At 49.9% G+C, this 15047-nt stretch overlaps 1 protein-coding gene across 6 annotated transcripts in view; it reads right to left on the bottom strand.

Annotated features, from left to right (window-relative positions):
- The window catches only part of LOC140430984 (PHD finger protein 21A-like), a 594207-nt gene that overhangs the window by 112432 nt on the left and 466728 nt on the right, over nucleotides 1-15047 (bottom strand). For all 6 annotated transcript variants that reach the window (XM_072518844.1, XM_072518847.1, XM_072518843.1 and 3 more), the window contains one exon: nucleotides 7023-7310. In XM_072518844.1, coding sequence (XP_072374945.1) covers nucleotides 7023-7310 — 288 coding nt within the window. The remainder of the gene's footprint in view (nucleotides 1-7022; nucleotides 7311-15047) is intronic.

Here is a 15047-nt window from a genome sequence, read left to right as displayed (position 1 = left end):
GGATTTGATGTGGGGGCGGTGGGAGAGTGTGGGCATCGGTGTTGGAGGGGCAGGGCCCCACGGAGGATGGGGGGGGGGGGGGGGGGGTGGAGGCCCGGGGATGGGGAGTGGGGCAAGGCCGCAAAATGGAGCTGCTCCAGAGGGGGCGGGGCCGGCTCAGGAAAGCACGGGCTTTTTCCCGCATTAGGGAAGGATGGGGGCGGTGCTGGAGAGGAGCGCGCACTGACTGCCAAGGGGTGGGGCAATTCTCACACTGGGGGGTCGATGGAATGGCGGGAGAGGCCGGGGTCAGCAGGAGTCAGCTGACTTACGGGCGTGTCATGGGGGGAGCAAAATGGCAAGATGACGATCTAGCAGGGGGGAGGGGGGAGAACTGGGTTGCTGCTGCATTGGGCAAAAGGCAGCTGGAAGTCGGAGAGGTAGTCGGGGCGTGGGTCCACCGCCTGGGGGACTGGAGGGTGTGGGAGGCGCGGGCACGTGGCTGGCCTAGAAAAGGAGGTGGCTAGTCGGCAGGGGGGGGGGGGGGGGGGGGGGGGGGGGGGGGGGGGGGGGTGGCGAGTAGCCCCCCCAATCCGCCTGCTAATTTGGAATGTGAGGGGCCTGAACGGGCCGGTCAAGAGGGCCCGGGTGTTCGCGCACTTAAAGGGACTGAAGGCAGACGTGGTTATGCTCCAGGAGACACATCTTAAGGTGGCAGATAAGGTTAGGCTGAGAAAGGGATGGGTAGGGCAGGTCTTTCATTCAGGGCTGGATGCGAAGAACAGAAGAGTTGCAATACTGGTGGGGAAGAGGGTGTCGTTCGAGGCACTGAATATTGTAGTGGATAATGGAGGTCGATATGTGATGGTGAATGGTAGGTTACAGGGGGTGCGGGTGGTACGGGTTAACGTATATGCCTCGAATTGGGATGATGCCGGATTTATGAAACGCATGCTGGGTCAGATTCCGGATCTGGAGGTGGGAAGCTTGATAATGGGCGGGTCGTCAACACGGTGCTGGACCCAGCACTAGACCGTTCTAGGTCCAGGACGGGTAAGAGGCCGGCTTCGGCGAAGGTGCTCAGGGGGTTTATGGACCAGATTGGGGGGGGGGCGGGTAGTGGATCCATGTCGGTTTGCCAGGCCGCTGGCCAGGGAATTTTCCTTATTTTCACATGTCCATAGAGCCTACTCCCGGATAGATTTTTTCATTTTGAGTAGGGCGCTAATCCCGAAAGTGGAGGGAACTGAATATTCGGCCATAGCCATCTCGGACCACGCCCCGCATTGGGTGGAGCAGGAGTTGGGGAGGAGAGGGACCAGTGCCCGCTGTGGCGCCTCGATGTGGGACTGTTGGCGGATGAGGGGGTGTGCGGGCGGATGCGTATTGAAAGATATTTGGAGGTCAACGACAACGGGGAGGTGCAGGTGAGGGTAGTCTGGGAGGCGTTGAAGGCGGTGGTCAGGGGAGAGCTAATCTCCATTAGGGCCCACAGGGAGAAGAGAGAGGGGAGGGAGAGGGAGAGGTTGGTGAGGGAGATTTTAAGGGTAGACGGGAGGTTTGCAGAGGCCCCCAAAGAGGGGCTACTTAGGGAGCGACGGATCCTCCAGACGGAATTCGACCTGTTGACCACGGGGAAAGCAGAGGCACAGTGGAGGAAAGCGCAGGGGGCGACGTACGAGTATGGGGAGAAGGCGAGTCGGATGCTGGCACATCAGCTTCGTAAGAGGGAGGCAGCGAGGGAGATTGGTGAAGTTAGGGATAGAGGGAGAATACGGTGCGGAGTGTGGTGAGAATAAACAAGGTATTTAGGGGCTTCTATGGGGATCTGTACAGGTCCGAGCCCCCAGGGGGAGGAGGGGATGCGACGATTCCTAGATCAGCTGAGGTTCCCGAGGGTGGAGGAGGAGGAGGAGGTGGCTGGTTTGGGGGCGCCGATTGGGCTGGAGGAGCTGGTTAAAGGATTGGAGAGCATGCAGGCGGGGAAGGCCCCGGGGCCGGATGGGTTCCCGGGAGAATTCTACAGGAAATACGTGGACCTGCTGGGCCCGTTGCTAGTGAGGACTTTTAATAAAGCGAGGGAGGGGGTGACCTTGCCCTGACAATGTCCAGGCGCTGATTTCTTTGAACTTGAAGCGGGACAAGGATCCATTGCAATGTGGGTCGTTTAGACCGATCTCACACCTCAATGTTGACGCTAAGTTGCTGGCGAAGGTGCTGGCTACGAGAATTGAGAACTGTGTCCCGGGGTGATTCATGAGGACCAGATGGGATTTGTGAAGGGTAGGCAGCTAAACACAAATGTGCGGAGGCTCCTCAATGTGATTATGATGCCCTCGGTGGAGGGGGAAGCGGAGGTAGTGGCAACTATGGACGCAGAGAAGGCCTTTGATCGGGTGGAGTGGGAGTATCTTTGGGAAGTGTTGCGGAGGTTTGGGTTCAGGGAGGGGTTCATCAGTTGGGTCAGGCTGCTATACAGAGCCCCAGTGGCGAGTGTGGCTACGAACTGGCGGAGGTCGGAGTACTTTCGGCTGTACCGGGGACGAGGCAGGGGTGCCCCTTATCCCCCTTGTTGTTTTCACTGGCAATTGAGCCGCTGGCCATGGCACTGAGGGAGTCCAGGAAATGGAGGGGACTGGTCCGGGGGGGGGGGGGGGGGGAAGGGAACACCGGGTGTCGTTGCATGCCGACGACCTGTTGTTGTATGTGGCGGATCCAGTGGAGGGGATGGCGGAGGTCATGCGGATCCTTAGGGAGTTTGGGGACTTTTCGGGGTATAAACTCAACGTAGGGAAGAGTGAGCTCTTTGTGGTGTATTCAGGGAAGGGGGATAGGCGAGCTACCGCTGAAGAGGGCGGAAAGGAGCTTTCGGTACCTAGGGATTCAAGCAGCTAGGAGTTGGGGGACCCTGCACAAGCTTAATTTGATGCGGTTGGTGGAGCAGATGGAGGAGGATTTTAAAAGATGGGATATGCTGCCACACTCACTAGCGGGTAGGGTGCAGTCGGTCAAAATTACGGTCCTCCCGAGGTTTCTCTTTGTGTTCCAGTGCCTTCCCATTATGATCCCCAAGGCATTTTTCAAACGGGTAAGCAGGAGCATCATGGGATTTGTGTGGGAGAATAAGACCCCGAGGGTGAAGAGTGTGTTTCTGGAGCATAGCAGGGACAGGGGAGCGCTGGCGCTGCCGAATTTGTGTGGCTATTATTGGGCAGCCAATGTGGCGATGATCCGTAAGTGGGTAATGGTGGGAGAGGGGGTGGGGTGGAAGAGGCTAGAGATGGCATCCTGTGTGGGCACGAGCCCGAGGGCGCTGGTGACGGCACCGCTGCCGCTCTCACCGACAAGGTACACCACGAGTCCGGTGTTGGCGGTGACGCTGAAGATCTGGGGGCAGTGGAGGTGACACAGGGGCAAGGTGGGAGCCTCGGTTTGGTCCCCGATTCGGGAGAATCATTGGTTCGTCCCGGGAAGGTTGGATGGGGGGGTTTCGGAGCTGGCATCGGGAAGGGATTAGAAGAATGGGGACCTGTTCATCGATGGGATGTTTGCGAGCCGAGGGGTGCTGGAGGAGAAGTTTGGGCTACCCCCGGGAAATGCTTTCAGGTACATGCAAGTGAAGGCGTTTGTGAGGCGGTAGGTGAGGGAATTCCTGCTGCTTCCGGCACATGGGATTCGGGACAGGGTGATTTCGGGTGTATAGGTTGGAGAAGGCAAGGTTGCGGTGATTTATTAGGAGCTGAAGGAAGAGGAGGAGGCCTCGGTGGAGGAGTTAAAGGGCAAGTGGGAGGAGGAGCTTGAGGAGGAGATTGGTGAGGGTCTGTGGGCTGATACCCTGAGTAGGGTTAATTCTTCCTCCTCTTGTGCCAGGCTCAGCCGAATACAGTTCAAGGTTACTCACAGAGCGCATATGACAGGGTCGAGGTTGAGTAGGTTCTTTGGAGTGGAGGACAGATGTGGGAGGTGCTCGGGGAGCCCGGGAAATCACGTCCATATGTTCTGGTCGTGCCCGGCGCTGGATGGGTTTTGGAGGGGTTTTGCGAGGACTATGTCCGAGGTGGTGAACACCCGGGTCAAGCTGAGCTGGGAATTGGCATTAATTGGGGTATCGGACGAGCCGGGAGTGCAGGAGGCGAAAGAGGCCGGTATTCTGGCCTTTGCGTCCCTGGTAGCCCGGCGGAGGATTTTGCTACTATGGAAAGATGCAAAGCCCCCTAGTGTGGAAGCTTGGATCAATGACATGGCAGGGTTTATCAAGCTGGAGAGGATAAAGTTTGCCTTGCGAGGGTCTGTGCAGGGGTTCCTCAGGCGGTGCCCACCGTTCCTAGACTATCTCGCGGAGCGTTAGGAGGTCAGCAGCAGCAGCAGCCCAAGGGGGGGCGGGAGGAGGAGTTCTTTTAGGGTGGCGTTTGGGTGAAGGTGGGGGGGTTCCCAATTTGTGTTTTATATGTTATATGGAGGGTTATTGTATATGGGGGAAATCCAATGTATAATTTCTGATTGTTGTGTTCTTGTTTCTTTCTTTTTGTTGGGGGGGGGGGTTGTTGAAAATTTGTTGAAAAATTTGAATAAATATATTTTTTTAAAAAGTTACAACTTGTCCAATCAGGTGTAACTGGGTTTTTAAAGATCTTTTGTAATTGTGGCCTACTGTCAAATGATTGAGAGCTGCTTGATGCTACACATTTTGAGCAACCTTTTAAAGTTATCGGGCATGATTCTCTGTCCCGCGGCGGCAGCCCCTGGCTTGGCGCGCCCCCGCAGGCAGAGGGATTTTCCGTTCCCGCAGCCGACCAATAGGGCTTTCCATTGTGACCGCCTCCCGTCGTTGGGAAACCCGTGGGTGTGAGTGCAATGCCGGCGAAGCGGAGGATCCCGCCGACGGAGAATCCCACAGATCATATTTTAGCTTCTACCTTCATCCCATTTGGCTGTCTTTAATTTGCAACATGTAAACATTTTTTTAAGTGATTTTTATTTTAGTGACTTTAGTTTCCTGTTTGAGTGTTTGTTGAAATGTTGTGATTGGTTGCTTGAACAGTCAGATTACATTACTTCTACACTATATTATGATTGCCAAGTAAAGAATGCTGGCAATCATTTGCCATACCACTGAACGATGATAGAGGGGAAATCCTCATTGGAGAAATCGCTAAACCTCACAATAAGACTGCCGAGTGGTAAGTGCCCTTGTTTTTCCCCTGACTACAAAATCCTGATCCTAAGCATTCTGTAGACTTGGAGAAAACCAAAAGCAACAGTGACTACAATTAGTGTCATGGTTTCAGTATTTTTTTTTCAGAACTTTAAAACTGCAGAACAGTACTAATGACTGTATTAACTTGCAAAATTGACAGATGCAGGATTAATTACAAAATAAAATAAAAAGAATCGCATTGCAAATATGAGCTCACCACCAAATTAAATAAAGTTATCAGATCAGTTAACTTAGGAGTCAGGTCAGAAACCCAAATGTCCACCTGCACCATTATCTCCTGGTGATGTTTCACATTGCTGCAGGAAGGTGCCTGCTGATTGCATTCTACGAGCATGTATAATGGTCTGAAATCAACACCTAATTGTGTAACATCACCAGAGTTAGAGTAATACACTAAGAGTGTTTTTTATTTAATAATCTTTATATAAGCTAGATGACTAGTCTTAGTTGATGCTCACATTTGGCTGGAATTGCCAAAATAAGGTTTGCAAATAAGCCTTTTTGTTCATTTCTTGGATGTGGGCATTGCCAGCATTTATTGCTGATCAGTGCTGGTGAGCCAACTTCTTGAATCCCTGCAGTCGATGTGAAGAAGGTACTTCCAACAGGGCTGTTCACAATGATGTTTCAGGATTTTAACCCAGTGACACTGCATAAACAGCGCTACATTTCCAAGTCTCACTTGCAGATGGCGATGTTACTAAGTGCATGCTACCTTTATCCTTCTAGGAAGCAGAGACTGCAGTTTTGGGAACACATTTAGAAAACGTCTTGAAGAATACTGCAGAGTGTCTTGCACACTGCAGTTATGGTGAGTTGATAAGGAACGGAGTGAATGTTTAAGATCCTACTAAGATGGGGGTACTAATAAAAAGCGGACTGTTTTGTTGTGGATGGCACTGAATTTCAGAAATAATGTTGGGAGCTCCACGTATGTTGGAAAGCTGGACTCATTCAGGCAACAATCCATCACACTCTTGACTTGTGTCTTGAAGATAATGGAAAGGCTTTGTGTTGGATAATATTGCAGTTACTGGAGGGTTTATCCTCCCATGATTCCCAATGACTTCAATTTTCTAAGGGCTTCTTGATGCTCTCCTCAATCAAATGCTGCCTTGGTGACAAGGGCACTTATTCTTAATAATAATGATATTCTTTATTAGTGTCACAAGTAGGCTTACATTAACACTGCAATGAAGCTACTGTGAAAATCCCCTAGTTGCCTCCAGCACCTGTTCGGAAATTCACAATGACCAATTCACCTAATAAGCACGTCTTTCGGGACATGTGGGAGGAAACCGGAGCACCAGAAGGAAACCCACGCAGACACGGGGATAACGTGCAGACTCTGCACAGACAGTGACCCAAGCCGGGAATCAAATTCAGGTCACTGGCGCTGTGAGGCAACAGTGCTAACCACTGTGATACTTTGTCGCCCCACCTTACCTTTGGAACTCAGTTCTATTGTCCATGTTTGGATAAAGGTTGTAATGTGTTCAGGAGTCAAGTGGCCCGCTGGAACTCAAACTGAGCAGTGATAAGCAGATTACCGGTAAACTGGTGCAGTTCGACATCACTATCAATGACACTTTGCTGGTGGCTGAGTGTTTAAGTGGCTCCGTTCACGTAGTCAGACTCACAACTGGCCAGAATTAATGCATTTTTCTTTTCCCAAATATTTATTTTGCCTAATTTCAAGTTTACATATAAAATATTTAACCAATGCATGGACTCATATGGAGAGATCAATGCTACAAAGGTGAGTTCAGCCTAGATATCAGTTTGCATCTGCTAATAAAAGAAAAAGACATTATGGCATTAATACCTTGTTCTCCAGATTTGCTCTGCTGAGCTTCAGCTGTTGGGAACCAACCACTTTCGGACTTGGGGATGCTATGACGATGCTTGTCAGCTGTGCAGTTGGTAAAGTTTTGGTGACAGCTGCTGGTTGTCCATTCATAATCCTAGCCTGATGTATGGAATTTGCAGTTGATGGCTGAGAGGTGTGTGTGAATTTTGTCAGCGTCACAGGTCGCTGGATTAATTGTGATGTAGGAAACACAGGTGCAGGTGCAATAGGAATACTATTTGGCATCACTGGCTTCGGACGAACCTGAAAAATCATCAGCAATTTAGCATGTTACAATATAAACTGTTCTCTTCCCGCACACCTAATATCATTTTCTAATTTTCTGAAGAAGTGCTGAGACCAATTCTAGCATTTTTATACCAGCCCCGTCTAAATTAACATCTCTTAGTTAGAGTCACAGATTGAATCTGAGGCCATTCCAGTTTACAAGGCTCGGTTCCAAAATTATGTTTCATTTACCAACTGAACTTTACAAGCTAAATAAAGTTTCCTTAAGGAATTGTTAAAGACAGTATGCTGCTGAACTTAAGCTCAACTGAAAAGTAAATGTACATAACACTCAATGATGATTTCAGCTTCCCATGCTGTATAACATTCTAGAGTAGAAGTTTTTTTTACAAGAACAGGATCTCAATATCAGAATATAGTCTTGAACTTGTTACACCAAGTAACAAATGTGGAATACCTACTACGTATACAGTACTTTATAAATCTCCTATTTTCTTCACCTTTCCCCTTTTCTCATTTGCAGAGGCAAATTTGTGTGGATTGTGACTGCTCATATGCCAACAGTCATTTGATAGTTCACCAAGGGACCAATTCTCATGTGTGAGCCCATGCAAATGTCAGAATATATGACCATGAAAGCATCACAGCTGAGCGCAATGATATCATCTGGCAGCCTAAGACATGCACTTTCTGGCAGGGTTCACTGAATAGCAAAGTTAACGTTTCGGGATTGTGATCTTACATCTGAGGAACACCACAGACCTGAAACAGTAACCCTCTCTCGGAGTAAATCCTCTTTTTATTTCAGATTTACAGCACCCAGTGTTCTGCTTTTGTCTCACAAGCAGTCAAGATTATTAACTAACTTTTCCTTAGCTCAGGAAGAAACATTCCGAATGATACCCTTGCATCCCCCCACCCCAATGAATGACAACAATATTGTAAACCCCGAGAAAAGAGCTGACTGAAGAACAGAACTGAGATATGGGGCGCGATCTACCAGCCACGTTGCGCCGGGTGAAAGCAGGAGGGGCCAAAATCGGGAACCACATCGGACGCTGATCAGTTTCCAATCTAACCGGCCTGCTCCCGATGGTGTAATGAGGATCCTGCCAAGGCCGTGGCGAGAAACCAATCATCAGAGGGCAGTAGAGTGGAGCTGCTGATTGGCTGTTGTGGGGAAAGTTTGCATAAGTGCCTTGCGGTCACTGCATCCAGAAAGTGTACCTGAGCAAGACACCCTAAGTGTTCGAGTCAAGGCAAGCATCCAGCGGAGGGCAGTAGAGTGGAGCTGCTGATTGGCTGTTGTGGGGAAAGTTTGCATAAGTGCCTTGCGGTCACTGCATCCAGAAAGTGTACCTGAGCAAGACACCCTAAGTGTTCGAGTCAAGGCAAGCATCCAGCGGAGGGCAGTAGAGCGGAGCTGCTGATTGGCTGTTGAGGGGAAAATTTGCATCAGTGCATTGAGGTCACCGTATCTTGAAGGTGGTTTGTGGATGGAGCTGTTGTCAAGTGAGTTAAACCCAAAACACCTCTTCAGTGTTTCCCTCCCTACCTCCTCCTCTAACAAAAAAAAAACACAATCACTGTAAGGATCCCAGCCCAGTAAAGATCAAGAGGGAGATTCGAAGGCAGGTAGAAGTAGAAAGAAGTTGAACTGTGACGTCACAGCCTGCAGTGAAAGAGTACGAGAGCGGCGGAGACACAGTGAAAGAGCGCGAGCAGAGCGGCGGGGACACAGGATAAAAGAGCACGAGGAGAGCGGCGGGGACACAGTGAAAGAGCGCGAGGAGAGCGGCGGGGACACAGGATAAAAGAGCGCGAGGAGAGCGGCGGGGACACAGGATAAAAGAGCACGAGGAGAGCGGCGGGGCGCAGCTGCCGGAGAAGTGGCCTTCAGATGTTCGGCGTGAGCAGTGGCCAGGGGTCTGTCGGGAAGGTAAGTTTTCCTCTTTAAAAACTTACCTTGAAGAGTGACATCACAGCAAAGCAGTGACCTGTTTGGCTGGTAAGGAAAGTGCTCCAATTAGCAGTAGCTGGGAGAAATTTAACTCTTCGTTTGTTGGTAAGTATTGTGATTGGTAAGTAAAATCTTTATTCCTTTCACTTATTCATTATTTGATATTATATTTGTAATCAGTTAAGGTAAAGTGTAAAAATGGCAGGAGATCCCAAACCCGTGTTATGCTCCTCGTGCTCATTGGGGGAGTTCAGGGACACGACCGATGTCCCTGACTCCTTCATGTGCGGGAAGTGTGTCCAGCTGCAGCTCCTGTTAGACCGCATGACGGTTCTAGAGCTGCGGATGGACTCACTTTGGAGCATCTGCAATGCTGAGGAGGTCGTGGATAGCACATTCAATGAGTTGGTCACACCGCAGATTAGGATTGGTGAGGGAGACAGGGAATGGGTGACCAAAAGGCAGAGAAAGAGCAGGAAGGCAGTGCAGGTGTCCCCTGCGGTCATCTCCCTCTAAAACAGGTATACCGTTTTGGATACTGTTGGGGGAGATGACTAACCAGGCTCATGGCAGGCTCTGCTGCACAGCAGGGGGGGAAAAAGACTGGCAGGGCTATAGTCATAGGGGATTCAATCGTAAGGGAGTAGACAGGCGTTTCTGTGGTTGAAAATAAGACTTCCGAATGGTATGTTGCCTCCCGGGTCAGGGATGTCTCAGATCGGCTGCAGGACATACTGACGGGGGAGGGTGAACAGCCAGTTGTCGTGGTGCATATAGGCACCAACGATATAGGTAAAAAACGGGATGAGGTCCTACAATCAGAATGTAGGGAGTTAGGAGATAAGTTAAAAAGTAGGACCTCAAAGGTAGTAATCTCAGGATTACTACCAGTGCCACGAGACAGTCAGAGTAGAAATTCAAGAATAGTCAGAATGAATACGTGGCTTGAGATGGTGCAGGAGGGAGGGGTTCAGATTTTTGGGAAATTGGAACTGGTGCTGGGGGCCGTGGGACCATTACAAATCGGATGGTGTACACCTGGGCAGGACTGAAATCAATGTCCGAGGGGGTGCTTTTGCTAACACTGCTGGGGAGGTTTTAAACTAATGTGGCAGGGGAGTGTGAACCAGATTAGGAAGTTACAGGTCAGTAAAGAGGCAGCAACTAAAGCCAGTAAGGTTCTAGATAATAAACTCAATGTGACTAAGGGGAAGAGTAGATAGGGAAAAGATGATGAACGCAAAGGGACAGGTGGTCTGAGGTGCATGTGCTTCAATGCGAGAAGTGTAGTAGGTAAGGCAGATGAACTTAGGGCTTGGATTAGTACCTGGGAATATGATGTTATTGGTATTACTGAGACTTGGTTGAGGGAAGGGCAAGACTGGCAACTAAATATCCCAGGGTATAGGTGCTTCAGGAGGGATAGAGAGGGAGGTAAAAGGGGTGGAGGAGTTGCATTACTGGCCAGAGATGATATCACAGCTGTGATTAAGGAGGGCACAATGGAGGATTCGAGCACTGAGGCAATATGGGTAGAGCTAAGAAATAGGAAGGGTGCAGTAACATTGTTGGGACTTTACTACAGGCCTCCCAAAAGCGAGCGTGAAGTAGAGGTACAAATATGTAGACAGATTATAAAAAAATGTAGGAGCAATAGGGTGGTCGTGATGGGAGATTTTAACTTCCCCAACATTGAATGGGATTCATGTAGTGTTGGAGGCGTAGATGGCGCAGAATTTCTAAGGAGCATCCAGGAGAGTTCTTTAGAGCAGTATGTAAATAGTCCAACTCGAGAAGGGGCCATACTGGACCTGGTATTGGGGAATGATCCCAGCCAGGTGGTTGAAGTTTCAGTCAGTGATTACATTGGGAATAGCGAGTTTTAGAATACTCATGGACAAAGACAAGAGTGGTCCTAAAGGAAGAGTGCTAAATTGGGGAAAGGCCAAGTATAACAAAATTAGGCAGGAGCGAGGGAATGTGGATTGGGAGCAGCTGTTTAAGGGTAAATCCACATTTGAAATATGTGAGTCTTTTAAGGAAAGGTTGATTAGAGTGCAGGACAGATATGTCCCTGTGAAAATGAGGGATAGAAATGGCAAGATTAGGGAACCATGGATGACGGGTGGAATTGTGACACTAGCTAAGATGAAAAAGGAACATACATAAGATCTAGGCGACTTAAAACTGATGAAGCTTTGGAGGAATATCAGGGAAGTATGACAAATCTCAAACGCGCAATAAAGAGGGCTAAAAGGGGTCATGAAATATCTTTGGCTAACAGGGTTAAGGAAAATCACAAAGCCTTTAATTCGTATATAAGGAGCAAGAGGGTAACTAGAGAAAGGATTGGCCCACTCAAAGACATGAGGGAATTTATGCGCGGAGTCAGAGGAAATGGGTGAGATTCTTAATGAGTACTTTGCATGGATATTCACCAAGGAGAGGAACAAAACGGATGTTGAGGCTAGGGATGGATGTTTAAATACTCTAGGTCAAGTCGGCATAAGGAAGGGGGAAGTTTTGGGTATTCTAAAAGGCATTAAGGTGGACAAGTCCCCAGGTCCGGATGGGATCTATCCCAGGTTACTGAGGGAAGTGAGGGACGAAATAGCTGGGGCCTTAACAAATATCTTTGCAACATCCTTGAGCACGGGTGAGGTCCCGTAGGACTGGAGAATTGCTAATGTTGACCCTTTGTTTAAGAAGGGTAGCAGGGATAATCCAGGGAATTATAGACCTGTGAGTTTGACGTCAGTGGTAGGCAAACTGTTGGAGAAGATATGAGGGATAGGATCTATTCACATTTGGAAGAAAATTGACTTATCAGTGATAGACAGCATGGTTTTGTGCAGGGAAGGTCATGTCTTACAAACCTAATAGAATTCTTTGAGGAAGTGACAAAGTTAATTGATGAGGGAAGGGCTGTAGATGTCATATACATGGACTTCAGTAAGGCGTTTGATAAAGTTTCCCATGGCAGGTTGATGGAAAAAGTGAAGTCCTGTGGGGTTCAGGGTGCACTAGCTAGATGGATAAAGAACTGGCTGAGCAACAGGAGACAGAGAGTAGTGATGGAAAGGGGTGTCTCAAAATGGAGAAAGGTGACTAGTGGTGTTCCACAGTGATCCGTGCTCGGACCACTGTTGTTTGTGATATATATAAATGATCTGGACGAAGGTATAGGTGGTCTGATTAGCAAGTTTGCAAATGATACTAAGATTGGTGAAGTTGCAGATAGCGAGGAGGATTGTCAGAGAATACAGCAAAATATAGATAGATTGGAGATTTGGGCAGAGAAATGGCAGATGGAGTTCAATCCAGGCAAATGCGAAGTGATGCATTTTGGAAGATCTAATTCAAGAGCGGACTATACGGTCAATGGAAGAGTCCTGGGGAAAATTGATGTACAGAGAGATCTGGGAGTTCAGGTCCATTGTACCCTGAAGGTGGCAACGCAGGTCGATAGAGTGGTCAAGAAGGTATACAGCATGCTTGCCTTCATCGGACGGCGTATTGAGTACAAGAGTTGGCAGGCCATGTTACAGTTGTATAGGACATAGGTTAGGCCATATTTGGAATACTGTGTGCAGTTCTGGTCGCCACATTACCAGAAGGATGTGGATGCTTTAGAGAGGGTGCAGAGGAGGTTCACCAGGATGTTGCCTGGTATGGAGGGTGCTAGCTATGAAGAAAGTGGAGTAGATTAGGATTGTTTTTGTTGGAAAGACGGAGGTTGAGGGGGGACCTGATTGAGGTCTACAAAATTATGAGAGGTATGGACAGGGTGGATAGCAACAAGCTTTTTCCAAGAGTGGGGGTGTCATTTACAAGGGGTCACGATTTCAAGGTGAGAGGGGGAAAGCTTAAGGGAGATGTGCGTGGAAAGTTTTTTACGCAGAGGGTGGTGGGTGCCTGGAACGCTTTGCCAGCTGAGGTGGTAGAGGCGGGCATGATAGCATCATTTAAGATGCATCTAGACAGATATATGAACGGGCGGGGAACAGAGGGAAGTAGATCCTTGGAAAATAGAAGACAGGTTTAGATAAAGGATCTGGATCAGCGCAGGCTGGGAGGGCCGAAGGGCCTGTTCCTGTGCTGTAATTTTCTTTGTTTGTTCTTGTTAACACCAATTCGGACCTATTTCCATCCCATTAAAAGGAAGGAACCCCTATCGAACGGCCTCCCCTGATCCAACCGCCTCCCCAGCGAGCGGTCACGCGGGTGCCGTTTAGTACACCTATTTTAAAACCTGAAGCTGGCAGAGTAACTGCTGTTGCGATCCGAGAGGTGAGTAGCCATCTTCGGAATCGGGCAGTCAGCCCAGGGGTCGAGACTGCTGCCCCAGTGCTTGGCGGGGGATGGGGGTGATGGTCACTTTAACTCCAACTGACCGTGGTGGCTGCTGGCCGCACAGCTGCAGGACATTGCAACTCTAGCAATGTGAACACTTTACAGCTCCCAAGGAGGTCCCAGTGGGTACACATGCCATGAAGTAGGCCGTTGTAAAGCCTTGCATACCAATCAACCCGTGAGCCTTGGACACTGCCCGACCCCCGGAGGCAGCAACACCACTTTGGCAGCAGCCAACATTCGAACAGCCAAGGTCTGGGCCACAGCTGTGTCAACATCCCCGCGACCAGAGAGTGGGTTTGTGGACTATAGAGGGAACCGACGCCTGGTCCAGATAACGGTCTCAGCAAGTGTCTGGAGACCGGTACCCAGGGGTCCCTGCTGTGGCTGGGGGTCCATGTGCAGGGCAGGTTGGATGGCACCATGAGGGATGGCAGGGGATATGAGGGTGGGGAGGTCTGGGGGACCCATAGGTCTGGGCTGGAAGCCATAGCTGATTGTCTATCCCACACCCTCTCCAATTCTTTACAGGTAGAACATAACAGCGCAGTACAGGCCCTTCGGCCCTCGATGTTGCGCCGACCTGTGAAACCACTCTAAAGCCCATCTACACTATTTCCATATGTCTATCCAATGACCATTTGAATGCCCTTAGTGTTGGCGAGTCCACTACTGTTGCAGGCAGGGCATTCCACGCCCTTACTACTCTCGGAATAAAGAGCCTACCTCTGACATCTGTCCTATATCTATCACCCCTCAATTTAAAGCTATGTCCCCTCATGCTGGACATCACCATCCGAGGAAAAAGGCTCTCACTGTCCACCCTATCATAGCATGATGAATGATATTGTGCACCCCAGAGGCTGCAATCTGGGTGCTGCTGGCAGGCCAGGCGGTAAGAGGACAGAGAAGGCAGCAGCAGCGTCGAGAGTGGCTCGCATCGGCAGCCCATGTGCAGGGCCCTGCCCTACACCCTGAGGAACCGGCTGCCCATCAGGTCAGGGAGGGACCTAGAGGGGGAGGCCGGCGACAGCCCAAGGTGTACAGGCGTCCCTGGTCCTTTGAACATATGACGGACAGCATGTGCTGTAGGACGCTCTGCCTCAACAAGGCAATGGTGCAGCACCTGTGCCATGTCCTGGTGGGCTTGGCACCACATGGAGGAGGATAGCCGCTCCCGGTGACCTCCCTGAACTTCTACATCTCGGGATCATTCCAGGGCTCGAGCGGGGACTTGTGCGGCATATCCTAACCAACAGCCCACAAGTCCATCCATGAGATCTTTTGCCCGGGCAGCTGACTATATAAGCTTTGACCTGTACCAAGCCCAAAAGGATGCCGGGGCAGCAGGATACTCCACCATCGCAGGGACGACCCAGGCCCAGCGGGTAATAGATGGCATGCATGTCGCCTTGCACGCACTGGGCGGTCCAGGAGTG

Source organism: Scyliorhinus torazame, chromosome 10 (assembly GCF_047496885.1).
Source record: "Scyliorhinus torazame isolate Kashiwa2021f chromosome 10, sScyTor2.1, whole genome shotgun sequence".
In the NCBI taxonomy this organism is placed as follows: domain Eukaryota; kingdom Metazoa; phylum Chordata; class Chondrichthyes; order Carcharhiniformes; family Scyliorhinidae; genus Scyliorhinus; species Scyliorhinus torazame.
The sequence above is the reverse complement of the archived record's forward strand: the minus strand, read 5'-3'. Positions and strand labels throughout refer to the sequence as shown.